This window comes from Colletotrichum higginsianum, chromosome 10, assembly GCF_001672515.1.
Source record: "Colletotrichum higginsianum IMI 349063 chromosome 10, whole genome shotgun sequence".
NCBI lineage: Eukaryota > Fungi > Ascomycota > Sordariomycetes > Glomerellales > Glomerellaceae > Colletotrichum > Colletotrichum higginsianum.
Window position 1 is genome coordinate 1,111,184 of NC_030962.1, and position 14,356 is coordinate 1,125,539.

Here is a 14,356-nt window from a genome sequence, read left to right on the forward strand (position 1 = left end):
CTGGAGAAGGCCTTTATCAAAAGCAAGATTTACTCGGTATCCTCTCACTGAGATAGGTATCTGAATTGGGTATATCACATAGCTTTAGCCTGCATCTCAGACCCTGACTCAGCCTCTATCTTGCCGACCAAATGTAATTTCAAGACAACCTGTGTCCTTCAGAATTGTCCCTGCATTCATTTCGGTGCAAAGCTCTATCGGTTCCGAGTCTGAGGCTTCGTGACCGGTTGGAGGTCTGTGTTACCGAACGTGAATTGGAGTAGACGGTTCCCGGTCGTTGAACACTCAGTGCGCGAAGTTGCTGGCGCGTTCACAAAAGTCATAGCGAACTGACAATAAACAAGGGTAGGTAGTTTACCATACATTATTTCCAGGCTTTGCATTTTAAATCAAGGCACTGTGAAAGCCGGCATTCCCCTGCCACTATACACAGGCCCTGTATCTGAAGTTGAAGGCTTCAGCAACAACGTGAAACTCTACGCAGCGAGAACCCCAAGCTCAAGTATCGGATGAATCGAGACTTCTGGGATTAATCGACAGCGATGGCTCTACTTCTTCTCAGCCTTGTCGCTTTCGCCAATGCTGTCGGCTCCCTCGGGATGATACTCTATCGGGCCAGCCTCCAAGGCCGTCTCGGGCTCTCCCGATCTCCGCTTTTGCTCGCGCAAGACCAGGAAATGAATACCCGTGACCGCGAGTATCGCCGCAATGATGAAGCCGAATGTTGCCGGGAATCCGTATCCTGCGCGGCAGCGTGGTTAGTTGGCCGTCACTCATCCAAAGAACGCACCGGAAGTTCACTTACTGAAAGTCGGAGCCATAGTCTGCGGGAAGATGACGAGCGGGAGCCACGCATCGACGGCATATTGCATGCCATTCATGCTGCTGATGACCAAAGCGCGCTCCTCGTTATCGCCGGCGCATACTTCGTTGGCCCATGTGTAACTATCGCCCTTGTCAGTAACGACGAAACCCGTTTGACAAGCGGAGGCGGGGGAAGTAACTCACAAGACCGCAGTCATGAGGTGTACGCTGCTGGTCAAGAAGGCGAACAGTTTGATCTGGACTCCCGCGGGCCAAAAGGCGAGTATGCCGTTTGGAACCAGGCCCAAAAACTACAGGGAAGCCTGGTCAGCGGGGAGATCAGATTGGGAGATGGTAGAGGAAACAAATCTCACCAACGGGCCGAGGATCAACGCAAAGCGGCTGCCTGTGTAGTCCGAGAGGAACCCCCACATGATCACGCAGAAAGCACTGATGAGTTTGGAGCCGGTTGGGATCACGTTTCTGTCAACGACGGAGAAATTCTCAGCCTTCAGCCAGATACCGAAGTAACCCGCAGCCTGGCAAGAGGATCCATAGAGCTATACTTCGTCAGCCTCATTCCCCCAAGTTTGTCCCATACCGAAGGAACACTTACCACGTATCCTCCAACGAACGCGTACCATCTCCACTGCAGAAGCACTCGCTTGAAAGTTGCGAGTGTGACCCCAGCAGGGGCTGCCTTTCCGGCCTTTGTGACACGCTCGATGGCCAGCTCGCACTCTCTGGGGGTGAGGAACTTCGCCTTGGTGGTGTACGGCGTGTCGGGGAGGACGAAGTAGGTGGCGACACCGACTGGGACCGTCATGCACTGCGAGGGTGTTTAGCCAGGGGGAAGAAAGGGGTTTTCGTCAACGCAGCAGGAGACTCACGCCGCAGATGATGTACAGCCAACGCCAACCGGCGAGCCCATGGGCGCCGCCGAGGCTCGTGTAAACGGCCGCCTGAAGATACCCTCCGAAGGCGGATCCCACGGGCGCCGTCATGTGGAAGATGGCCACTCTCTTGGCGAGCTCCGTCTTGGTGTACCAGCTGCCCAGGACGTAGAGCAAGACGGGGAAGAAGGAGCTTTCGAAGAAACCCACGAAGAACCGGAACGCGTAGAGCTGTCCAACACTGTGTGTTCCGGCCTGCGCGAAGGTGAAGACTCCCTACGACACCAAAGTCAGTCATCGTAGTCCCACCGCGCGGGACATGGAAAACTCGGCCGTATCACTCACCCAGCAAATCTCCATGGCGGCTAGCCAGATACTCGGTCGGATCTTCTGGACGATGAGAGTACTGGGGATCTGCATGACGGCATACGCGCACGTGTACGCCATCTGGGCGTATGTGTATTCGTTCCCGAACATCCGCAAGTCTTCTTGCATCCCCGAGACATAGGCGTTTGCGAGATTTCCCTAGCACTCACTGTCAGCATGGGTTTTGGCTCAGACTGTGGTGCTTCAAATGTCACTGCTCACCTGGTCCAGATACTTCATGAAGAACCCCAGGCATCCTATCGTGAGGATGGACCAGTCCAACTTCCGAAGCAGCACGCGCTCTTCGTGGCTCTTGAGATGCGTGTCCGTGTCCCAGATGAACGAGCGGAATGACCGCGAAGGCCTCTTGGAGGTTTCACTTTCGATGACCGGGTCCGCCATCGTGAGAATTCGTCCAGACGTAGGGTGTTTTTCGAAGGTGCAGTCTCACTGGAAGAGAGTGTAGGCACAGGAATGGCCAGCCGTAGACGGGGTTCGGCAAGATATATCCCAAGTCTCAACCCCATCACCGCAGCGGCTTGATGGACGCTGCTCGCCACCGTTGCGCCATCGGAGTGACGGAATTTTGCAGCGGAGATGCTGATATGCACTGATACTTCATGCAGAATACACTAGACACCGATCTACGCGGACATGCGAACCCGATGTAGAAAAGTGCCAACATCGCGCATCGGAGCGAGGAACATTCAACATGGTGCGCCGGTCGCGCCAGGCGTCCTCCAGAACAACCCGACCTCGGTGCCCGGGGGGGTTCATCGGGGATATTCCGACAGCTGTGTCCAATGGTGGCCAAGGTAGGATCGCGGGGGATGCCAACGGTGATAAGACGCCAGAGGCAGGGGGTGATGACGAGCTCGCAACGATCAGGACGTGATATTCCCTAGTGCCAATCAGACGAGTGCGATTTGAGGCGTTTCCGAAGCTTTTCCGTCCGCATGCAGACTAACAAATCAGCGAGATTTGCAGCACAGGAGAAATATCGCATCTGGAACTCTATTCCACGTTGGGCTGGGGGGGTGTTTTTTCTCGGACCTGGATGTTTGACGGAGGAGCAAGTAGACGACGCTGAGGGGGATCGCGAGACTTGGTGTGGATATCGATGGAGACAGCGGAGCTGCTCCGGCCCTGGGACGGTCCGATTGATTAAAGTCGTGTGCTAGTTGCATTTGTTCCAAGCACTAGTTAGTAACTTGCGAGACTGTCCGCCGCGATCGGTTTGTCGAGGCCTGCGTAGAGATGTTTCTCCCTTCCAACACCGACAGAGGCTTTGCCGACAGCTATGCATCCATGGCTCATCAACTCACCCCCTGAATATTGACAGTTCGTGCCAAGAAAAGTGAGCACGCCATCTCATTGTCGTGTATTGCCTAGGTCGATGGTGGCGATAGCAAAGCATGTGTGGATTTATGTGATTTCGAAGAGCAGCCTGGTCAGATTTTCCGGCGGCCGTCTCACTTGTATCTTTCTGACATGCTCATGGAAGATTTCTCAGAAAGTAGCTGACCATCTGTGTACACATGCTGATTGTTGTCAAGAGCATGTTGACCTGAGATATGATTGGAGCATATCAGGTCCCAGAACTTAAGAGGCAAACGGTACCTTGAATCAAGTTAGATCGATATACTTAAGTAGGATGTGATATGCCCTTTGGACAAACAGCCATGTGGAAAGGGCAGAAGGGGGGATGATTGGCTGCTGAACTTGGACATTCTATTTGAGGGGTAATGATGCGTCACCAACGGACGATTGTCGATGCATGTATAAGAAGAGGCACCATCGCATTTGCAGATGTCCAAGGTCGGCCTGATGTGTGCCAGTGGTTCCACGTTGCCTAGGAATCATACCAAGGCTCCAGTACCGCAGGCTGCGGAAGTCTAACAATACGGATCGCTTTGCGGAGCTATACTACTCATCTCAAACCCCTGCGGCTGACCATCTGGCCCTCGCCTCGAGATTTCTGCTCCATCTTTTTCAAGAGCATGGTATCCGCTCTGCCTTCTTGGGAGGGTGGGCTGTGTATCTGAGAGGGGGGCCACGGATGACACAAGACGTCGACATTGTTGTCGCGGCGAACATGAACCATCTCAAGACTGTTCTACTGAGAGAATCAAAGTACGTTGCTACTACTGCTCTTGATTTGACCGGCACTAAAATGTCACAAGCTATGTGTTCCCGAAGCTCATGGACAGACTTGTATCCAAATCTTCGTCCACACAGGCATACCTTGGGACCAGGGGATCACGACTCCTTATATAGTGAGCGTGGATGTGGTGATACAGGGTGAGTTTCATCGGCACCCAACAATCGACCTGGCATCGCCCACAGCTAGACCCTCCCCCATCAACCAGGCAACCTAGGAACGCCAGCGAATCTCATAGACGGAATTGCTGAGATTGTTCCTGTCCCTGAAGGAACACACATTCAACACGCTCCGGTGCTTGACGTCGTGCATCAATCCAGAGTAAAGTTGCAGGCCCATGCTAACAGGCGGAGCGGCTCCAGCAAGGATTTTCAGGCTCTTCAATATCTTATCCACGCCTATCTGGACACAATCACTGCAACAAGCTCCCGATGCAACCTAGAGCACCGACTTGTGTTTTTTCAAGATTGGATCGCTCTCGACCCAAGCCTGACGGATGGTTTGCTGACGGCACTGGGCTTGAGTTGAGGCCGCGTTGAGGGGAACAGCATACGATCAATCGAAACCTCCTTTGCTTGCAAGGGGTTGAGGACCTCTAGGTGACTCTTTGAAACAACTTCATCGCCGGTGTCGTCCATCTTTGTCAACCGAACCCTCGTCCTACAGTGAGAGGCATAGTTCCCCGTTTTGTTCATGAACAATCGCGAGGCCCCAACCATGGATCGCTGGAACAATGCAGTCGGAAGCGTGTGACGAAGAGGGTCTCGGGCATTGTCCAGCCTAACCTCTCTTTCTTGGTCCTTACCGAGGACTACCAAATATCCCGGTTTCGAAAAGGCACGGTAGGGACTATGCCAAAGGGAACTGACCGTTCACCTTGTGCCCTACGAAGAAGCCACATTTCTCTCGTGAGCCCAGTTCGTATCCGTGTCACCATCCAGGTCGAGATTCTCTACCCCCCAATCCTCCGTCACATTGCTCCCGTCGACAACATCATTTAGCGAAACCTTGTCATTCATCTCGAGAAAGCTTTGGAATAGGACAGGAAGTGTGGGGTATGGAATTCCGTTGGAGCTCCGCTGGAAACAGGATGGTCAACACTCGATGTGAACAGCCTGGGACGGAACCAAGTTGATATAGGCCTTGACCCCGACACGTTTCAGTCGGATGCAGGTCTCAAGATGGGAACCAGGTCGATGAGTCTTCGGGATGCGGATGTATCGGCTGGAGTGTCGGTCCAACAGAACCGTCCCGGTCAGGCTCAGCATTTCAGTCGGCACGCAAATCTCCCAGTCCTTGGAACATTTCGCGCGGACGCAGTCAAGAAAGGCCAAGTCTCGGCCTACTGTCCTGACGTGTGCAGCACCATAGTAGATTAGGGCAGAAATCCCACAGACACAGCACGGAATTCCCGCTGCTTCCAGAAGGCGGGCTACCTCGCGCGCTTCGTGTGTCCCATGGCCGCCGCAGGAAGCCTCCTTATCGTCAGGCAGTTCTGCTACGGAAGCAGTGGGAAGAGGGGTGTTCCTAGGAAACGTCAACATTTGGTTGATAGATGAACTGACGGTTGGGAGATGTAGTATTTACTACAATCCCAACTAGAGGGGTCCAGTGGTAGGATGTTCCGCGTAATCATCAGCCAGTGATCTCGGATGAATGATACTTGCGCTGGCAGCGTTTGGAATTACATTTCACGTCTGTGTGTTGTCAAAACCGTCAGGAATGCTACACAGTTCGTGAATCTCGAAAGCCACCGAGCCAAGACAGCCCCTTCACACCAGCAGAATCTTCGCAACGTCCGCTCCAACAAATGGATGGTGTTTGGGCACTACCACCTTCTCAAACCATGCCTTGGCCACGGAATCGTCATAGTCCAACTCGTAAGCTGTTATGCTACGCGAGAAGCATCCAATCCTCTCGTACGCACCAGGTCTCCCGGGGTCACTCTTAGTTCTCAGAACAAGGCCCTCGATGTTGAAGTCATAGATCCCGTGTTCCCAGAAGTTTCGGATTTCTAGGAGCGTCATGGGCTGCAACGTAGAATTTCCGGGGCCCCAGTCCTTTTGTGGCTTCATGGCGAGCTTGTCCGATATGTTGTCGAACCAGATAATGTCGTTTGAAGACACTTCACCGGCCGCTTCGCCTAGTACTTCGTGTTTAAAAACGGTTCTGTATCGGCTATCCTGGAGTACGGCGTCTTTCACTAGTCGCCCTTCGATCCAGATCTGGCCATTGAGGTGCATTCCCCTCGGAGACTGCTGAAGGCTGTTCGTCAGCCCAAAGTCAGTAGTACGTGCTTCGCGTACAACATCCGACCCGAAGACGAGTTTGGCCGAGCTTAGACTATCCACGTTCTGCGAAGTCCAAGACCACGATGGCAGATGTTTCTTGCTGGTGAGCTCTCGGTCAAAAATGGAGGAACATCTCTTCCACATGAGACAGCCCGGGAATGAGGACTGCCACATGCCGCACCAGTACGTCTCTCCGCCAAACAGCTGCATGAACTCTGCCGCAATGCCCAAGATTGCAAGTGGTCGATCTTCTTCTAGAGAAAGCTTGCGCATGACATAATCATCGACGACAGTTTGCCATGAAGTCAGAGCTTTTTGCTTCCACACTTCCTGGCTCAGGCCGTCGTCGGCGACGAAGGGTCGGGGGATATCCGTTACCCCCAACCCCTTCGAGGGCGTTGCCTTGTATCCGTCGATCCAGTTCTCACCGGGTAGCAGGCTTGCACAGGACCAATGCAGCTGATATGTCGTGAACATCAGGCGTCTCCGAGATAGCAGCTGTTCTTGAAGCGCCCATCCTCGATCTCTAAGTGGCTCCGTTCGGAGGGGCTCGCCATACCTTTCGATGGCCAAATCAATCGACGTTTCAGCGCCGCTCTCGTTTCGAAATGGCACGCGGAACGTTATCGGATCCTGAAAGGGCGAGCTCCGGTAGTTGAGGAATCCTTCGGTTGTCGAGCTCGCCGAGGACGCGCATATCGTGAACAACGCGTTTTTGTAGACTTGAGCCATGTTCCCGACTTCCGCCAGTTTTGAAACCTCGTCGTCCTGGATGATGCACAACGCATCGACCCACATGTACGCCACTTGCAGCCGTCGACACACCTCCACGGCGTCCCGCAAAGTTTTTGGAAGGCCTTTGAAAGGCACATCCCTTTCGAGAGCTTGCACGTTGGCCTGAGTACACTTCAAAGCTTGGTCCCCGCCCCAGCAATAGCTCAATGCAACATATGCCGTCTCCTCGGTCTCTGACCTGGTGCGAACGAGTCTGAGCTTCAAGTCACCATCGTCGGTCTCGCAGATTTTCATGAGTCTAGTCGGCGTGTAGGCCTTTCCTGAATCGATCCTGCACTTGGGATGATGCTGCAGGCAAGTCTGAAGCCAATGTTTCATGCGAGTGAAGTTGTCTTCAGATCCCGCATGATGCTCGATTGGCCGGTGTGGTACACATTCCGCAACACGATCATCTAGAGGAAATTGCAATATGTCAGCAACGGTGTCCGTCTTTGTTTGGCGTTCATGTCATTATGCCCTTTGGCCCTGGCTTTTTTTCTCATCCCTCTCTTTCTTGACCGGTCAACCTTACCATTCTCTGCTATTGGAAACATATCGTGCTGTTCAAAGGCTTTCCAAAGGTTGTCGGTGCCTTTATCTAGTCGAATCACTGCTTCCATGTAGTGTATTTCGCTGCCACGCATGGATTCTGCTGCCATAGACCTCTCCTTCTCGACGAAGCCAGGGACTGTAGCGAAGGCAATATTGCTAGAGAAGATAGGCAGGTCAGGCAGATCTCCCCACGTAGTCCGAACGTCGTCAAAATTTAGGTTGCGATCTATTTGCATCACTTGAGTGAATCCGTGTTCCAAGCTGAAAACAGTTTTGCGTGATTTGAAAAACGCACCTTTTTCCACATCTTCTCTCCGTCTGAAAATACATTTTGCGCCTAAAAGCACGCCGCAGAAATCGCACCCATCTTCAGCAGCCACTCTGATCTCGCCAAGGGTCATGAAAGGACTGTGGATCTCCTGTTTGCGATTGCGAAACGGGCCGCCGCTGTAGACTGCCTGCTCATCCCACTCGCCACGCGTCCGGGTGAGATCGACACCGAACACTTGGCAGTGTTGACAACTATGACTCTGTAACTTGAGTGGCGGCATAGCGAGAATCGTGGGCTGATGATCAGGAAAAGAGAACGAAGCGAAGCGCGCGGTATGCTTCTGCGGGGTTGAAATCCCCGGTCAGCATGCCATGGCCGAGGTTGTGTTTCTATTGGCCAGGTCCAGAACCATCCTCAGTCTTGAGGATCGTATATCCCTCATAGTGTCATCAATACCGTCCGTTGGATGCCACGGCTGACAAGTCTTGAAGAGAAGGGGCCGTCTTTGGGTGCAGTTGAACAAAACACTGGGTGGCAAGACTAGAACGACGACGGGGACTAATTGAACCCCCGTAACCTTAATACATTGGCTACGGCTCTGTGTTTAAGCATATTCAATATTTGACAAGTTGTATGCGAACTTAATACCCTATAGCCAACGAACGACGAGCAGCTTTCCGGAGCGACATCCGCCCGCGTCGGCGAGTCGGCGAACCGGGGAACAGGGGTTCGGATCCGCCCAACCCACACGAGCCCCGCCTGTAAGGGTAGCGATGCTCCTCTAACGAGCCAGTCTAATTAGTGCCATTTTACAGTAATTACAGGAGTGCTAAGGCGTGTTAGGGATCGGTTGTTCACCGGAGCAGGATGTAGTCCCATTCCGGGGCGCAGATACCTCAACAGTACAGACAGATGATGCTGAACTGAGGCGCGGAGTTTGTTATGTCCTGCCTGGATGACAAATTGGCGTACTTGAAGCTATGTGCCGATGACTGTTGCCCTGACTAATCCTTCTCTTTTTGTGAGACATTTGAACAAAATGGTGCGACATTGTTTGCATAAACACACGGCCTATGCAGTCAGCAGTCGACGCCGCATACTCGAACGAAAGACACCTTTCACGGACAGGATTGGTATAGCGTAGTCCAGTCTAGTCCAGCAAGGCATCTGATTGCGTCGGCGTTGCGAGCAGCACAGTTAGGCCGATTTCTCAGCGAACCGCCGACCAGAATCCTTCGCGCCAGCATGTCGGTACTTATTCAGCGCCGACCGGCTCAACAGGACGCCGCCTTGTCGGGGACTTTGGCCGTGATGGCAACAGGTCTCTACAGATATAAAGTCTCCGGGAGGGTTCTTTTAAAACGTCGATTCTACAGTCCATACCGAGAGCTGCAATACAAGAGGCACGGACAGCACTCTGCTTTAGCTCTTCATATTCCCCCGACCCTCGTCTGAAGACTTCGCATCTGTATAAGTTACGGTTATTTCCCGACATATATCCGTACTTTCATCATGACGAAAGCCGGAGCTCCCCTGTGCGCAGACCAGGCTCCTGTCACCGGGGCTCTACACATCGCGGACCCCGGCCTGGTCAACGAGGGAGCAAAGAATGTAAGGATTGCAGCCCACCTCCCCTCTACCCCTACCCTTACCCCAGCCCCGGCACCTCATCCGCGGGACCGGGCCTCGGTCGTCCTTCGGAAGGGGGAACCAGTCTGGTCCAGGTTTGCTTGCTTGATGTGGTATTGTCGTTTTTTTTCCCTTTTCTTCTCACTTTTTGTGACCATTTTCTGACATTTGCCGGGACGAAAAAAACAGGTTCCGTACTTCACGCCGATCCAGGACCCGGCGGCCGGGACGGCCAGGGACCCCCAGCCCGAAGGGTCTCTCTTCTCCCCGCTGAAGCTCCGCGGCCTGACGCTGCAGAACCGCATCATCGTGTCGCCCATGTGCCAGTACTCTGCCGACGACGGGCACATGACGGCGTGGCACAAGACGCACCTGCAGGGCTTCGCCGTCCGCGGCGCCGGCCTCGTGCTGACCGAGGTCCAGGCCGTGGTGCCCGAGGGGCGCATCTCCCCCGAGGACCTCGGCATCTGGGACGACTCGCACCTCGCGCCGGCGAAGGAGGTCATCGACTTTATCCACAGCCAGGGCGGCCACATCGGCATCCAGATCGGGCACGCCGGCCGGAAGGCTAGCACGGTTGCGCCCTGGATCGACCGCAAGGCCGTTGTGGGCGAAAAAGTAAGGGAAACAACAACAACAACAACATCATTGTTTTTTTATGTTTTTTTGGCACTCGTCATGGGCTTGTCTACTACACAACAGACTAACCCGACTCTTTGGCACAGGGACGAGGATGGCCGGGCAAGGTGTATGGACCGTCTGCAGTAGCATACAGCAAGGACACCTACGTGCCAAAGGAGATGACACTGGACGACATCGAGACGTTCAAGGCCAAATGGGTTGACGCCGTCAAGCGCGCAGTCAAGGTCGGATACGATGTAAGTCGTCGACGGTTTTGCTGATGCTGGGAACACCACCGCAAAAAAAAAAAAAAAAAGTCTCAGACGCTGAATCTTACATCTTCCTGGCAGACCATCGAGATCCACGCCGCCCACGGCTACCTCATCAACAACTTCCTCTCGCCCACGTCCAACACGAGGACGGACAAGTACGGCGGCAGCTTCGAGAACCGGACGCGGCTCCTCGTCGAGCTGACGGAGCTGACGCGCGCCCACGTCCCGGACGACTACCCGGTCCTCGTGCGCCTCGCCGGCACCGACTACCTCGAGTTCGACCCCTCCATCCCGCAGTGGGACATCGACCAGGCCCAGCGGCTCGCCAAGATCCTCGCGGACAAGGGCGCCGACTTCCTCGACATGTCGGGCGGCGGCCAGGACGCGAGGATGCGAGTCGTCCCGGGGCCCAAGTACCAGGCCCACCTCGCCGCCGCCGTCCGGAAGGCCGTCCAGGGAACCGGGGCGCTCGTCGGGTCCGTCGGCGGCATCGACTCCGGGAGGGACGCGGCCGAGGTCTTGGCGGACGGGCAGGCGGATGCCGTGCTCGTCGGCCGGGGGTTCCTCAAGGATCCCAACCTGGTGTGGACCTGGGCTGACGAGTTGGGCATCGACGTCCACGCGCCCAGTCAGTGTGAGTGTGCCTGATCCCCCCCTCCCTCTTCATCGCTCTCCATCTCTCCCCTCCCCTCCCCCCCCCCATCTTCACCCCCATTTACTTCATATTTCCTTTTTTTTTTTCCCCTTTCCCTTTCTTTGCTTTTTTCTTTTCCTTCTCCAGAAATTTGAGTTTGAGCTAACATCCCCTATTCTTAGACGGATGGCCATTTGGACGTACTCGGACCCACAGGCCGAGCAAACATTGACCACCGAGGCCGGAGATGTTGGATCTGTTTCCTTGGCCTCCTCCACACTTGCGTGCCGGTGTCCGGTTTTTTGATGGTCTTGGTATATCCGTAGAGTAAAACAAATTTCCACCATGCAGACCGGTTTTTGAAACCCTTTATTTTTCCTTCTCCTTTCTTCTTCTTTCCCCGGTGACAAAAAAAGATTACCCCTCTGTTTTTGGCCCGCATCCAGACAGTCCGTTTACAGTGTATTGGCTGGTCCCCCTCAATAACATGGGAGCCAACATTGGAGCTGGAGTTTCAGATGTCTTCGCCATCGTCAGATGCTTGGTCTGGGTGTGGATGCTGTTGACCCTGGCCGTGAGGATGAGAATGGGCAGGCTGATTCCAGTGAGTATATCCCATGGCGAAGAACCCGGCACCTCCCATCCCCCCGTGCTGGGCGGCGGCGTCCTGCCCGAACATCTGGACGTCGCCCAGGATGTCGTCGACGGTCGCGTTCTCCAGCGAGACCGGAGCGCTGTTCCCTTGCGTAGACGCCGACGCCGCCAAACCCTGTGCCTGGCCCAGCCTCTGGGCGTACCACGCGCCCTCGTGAGACCTCTGCTTGTGGTACAGCATGGCCTGGTCGCACAGGGCCTCGACAACCCGCCACGCCGCGAACTTGCGCATGCTGATGTCCTCGTTGTTGTGCCGCCGGAACACAATGTTCATCTGCCGCCACGCTCGGTCCGTGATCGGGTGCTTCGGCTGCCGGGCGAGGCCGATGAGCACGTTGGAGATGAGGCAGGGCGTCGTCGGCCACCGGTAGAGCCAGCCCCAGTCGTTTTGTATGGCCACCGCCTCGCCGCGCTCCATCTCCTCGAGGATCTCGACACACTCCTGGTAGAATCTTTTTAATGAAATCAACAAGTCAGTATTTCTTGTTGGCTCGAATGCTTGTTGATGGAGGGGAGGGGAGGGGACTAGTAATGCCACTCGCCTTGCCCTTAACTCGAGTTCTTGACCGCCGCCATTCCGGGCTGTTGTAACACACTCGATGAGGAGCCTTATCGTCCTCATACTCCCCCGAAAGTACGAAATGACGAGGGCGTGGCTGGGGGAGGAACCGTCCACGTGCGAGATGAACTTGGCGTTGATGAAATTCTCCGTCTGGTCGACGATCCGGCTCAGCTCGTCGGGGCCCGCGTCGTTTCTGCTCCGGACCACGGAGTGCATCGTCCGGACGACATGCTGCCGCACGAGGGCGAACGACATGTCGGTGATGCCATCCTGGTCGTGCGGCGCGGAACCGGGCTTCGCGAACCTCGTCGGCATCCACTGGCTGTCGTTGGCGTTCTTGGGCGGCTGGACGTCCGAGATGAACGGCAGCCCGGACTCGGCGCCCTCGAGGTTGTAGAGCGGGTTGTCCATCAGCTCAAAGTGGCACCATATCCGACGTCTCATATTCGCCGTCCAGGGCGAGTAGCTGTAGTGGCTCGGGTCCCGATGTAGGCCGAGTCTCGCGCCGAATCGACCAGCTAGCCCGAGCAGTATCACGGCTACTTCTCCATCTCCAGTGATGAATTTCATTTGCTGTTTCCAAGTTAGCAAACTTCATTTTTTGGCCTCTTCCTTTTTTTTTCTTTTGTGATTTTCCCCGTAGACGAACGAGTAGAGAGAGAGAGAGACTAGTGGAATGGGACGAACAATGTAATATAGCAGGGCAAAGAATGCAAGGGGTTTCCTGCTACGCAATATGTCGGCCCGCTCAAGAGCCAGCTGGGATGCCTCCTGCAAGTGCCGCAACAGATCCTCCTTGGGCTTCCCCAGCTTCTCTTGGACGACGTTTCCCGGCAGGGCCGCCACCGTCATAGCCTGCGTCGCGAACATGGCGGCCTCCGCGTCCACGGGGTTCTTCTGGACGCCAACCCGGAAATCCGTTATCTGCTGCCGCCAGTAGGTGTCGTGGGTTATCCTGACAAAGGGCTCGACGTGTGCGAAGAACAGGTCAGTCAAGATGTCTTCCTTTTCGGGCTCGAGGTGGAGGTGGGAGAGATCCGCCAGCGTGGGCGCCCTCCCGATGGGCCACGAAGACGGGCTGGAGGGGTTTTTGCCCGTCTTGTCCGAGTCGATGCGGAAGAGAGACCGCGGCTCGAAGACGATGTCTTGAAGGTTGAGCCAGTAATTCGGCCCGAGGTAGTAGGACACGTTGTCGTCGTACACCTGCATCCCGGGGTCGCCCGCCATCACCTCCTCGTTGTTAAACTCGCCGTAGTAGCTCGTGGCCGGGCTCGCTGAGGGAAAAGAGCCCCCGCTGCCGGTACCCTTGAGAGGCGGCGGCGGCGGCGGTTCGCTCCGCACCGAGATGCCCTTCATCTCCTCAACCAGCCTCTCGAGACGGTCGACCCTCTCCTGGAGCTGCTGCTGGCTCTCGGGCGTCGGGAGGCCAGGCTCTCGCTGTGGGTCGTAGACGCAGGCGATGCCATGGCGGACGCAGTTGAGGCAGGGCTTCGCCTTGTCGCAGCGGACCTTGCGGCGTCGACAGCCGTTACATGGCTTGTTGAAGTTCAAAAGGTTGGAAGACATGGCTGGAGAACAAAAAGTAGTCCTTGAAAAGTTTCCCGGATGCCAGGGGTGGCAGACAATCTGCTAGAGAATAAGGTTTGAGGCGGCAGACAGCGTAAACCAGGACGGGGAAGCTCTCTCTCTCTCTGTGTCCGTCTCTCTGTCTGTCTCTCTCTCTTCCTCACTCACTCTCTATTCCTCTTGGGCACCAGTGGGGAACAGGGTTGGGCGAGCAAATGCAGAGTCTCCTGTTTTTGCGGCGCCGAAGCCCTAGAAGGCCTTGCCTGGCACCGCCGTCTCGGATGGCCCCCGACTGAAAGATGTAGC

General features: G+C 55.2%; 4 protein-coding genes across 4 annotated transcripts; 1 reads left to right on the plus strand and 3 right to left on the minus strand.

The window, feature by feature from the left end:
* Window positions 1–548: 548 nt before the first annotated feature.
* On the minus strand, window positions 549–2,465 carry CH63R_13798 (Pantothenate transporter liz1; the record flags this gene model as incomplete). The annotated part of the gene is made up of 8 exons (XM_018308772.1): window positions 549–742; window positions 806–945; window positions 1,009–1,115; window positions 1,179–1,364; window positions 1,421–1,633; window positions 1,695–1,973; window positions 2,043–2,222; window positions 2,286–2,465. 8 exons carry the CDS (start codon window positions 2,463–2,465, stop codon window positions 549–551), a joined length of 1,479 nt encoding a protein of 492 aa, XP_018151090.1.
* A 3,531-nt stretch (window positions 2,466–5,996) lies between these two features.
* Window positions 5,997–8,077, minus strand: CH63R_13799 (HET domain-containing protein; the record flags this gene model as incomplete). The annotated part of the gene is made up of 2 exons (XM_018308773.1): window positions 5,997–7,702; window positions 7,822–8,077. 2 exons carry the CDS (start codon window positions 8,075–8,077, stop codon window positions 5,997–5,999), a joined length of 1,962 nt encoding a protein of 653 aa, XP_018151091.1.
* Window positions 8,078–9,624: 1,547 nt separating this feature from the next.
* Window positions 9,625–11,282, plus strand: CH63R_13800 (NADH:flavin oxidoreductase/NADH oxidase; the record flags this gene model as incomplete). The annotated part of the gene is made up of 4 exons (XM_018308774.1): window positions 9,625–9,723; window positions 9,931–10,359; window positions 10,467–10,619; window positions 10,713–11,282. 4 exons carry the CDS (start codon window positions 9,625–9,627, stop codon window positions 11,280–11,282), a joined length of 1,251 nt encoding a protein of 416 aa, XP_018151092.1.
* Window positions 11,283–11,782: 500 nt separating this feature from the next.
* CH63R_13801 (C6 transcription factor) lies at window positions 11,783–14,050 on the minus strand (the record flags this gene model as incomplete). Its single annotated transcript, XM_018308775.1, has 2 exons — window positions 11,783–13,057; window positions 13,172–14,050. The coding sequence occupies 2 exons, from the start codon at window positions 14,048–14,050 to the stop codon at window positions 11,783–11,785; spliced, it is 2,154 nt and encodes a 717-aa protein (XP_018151093.1).
* Window positions 14,051–14,356: the final 306 nt, after the last annotated feature.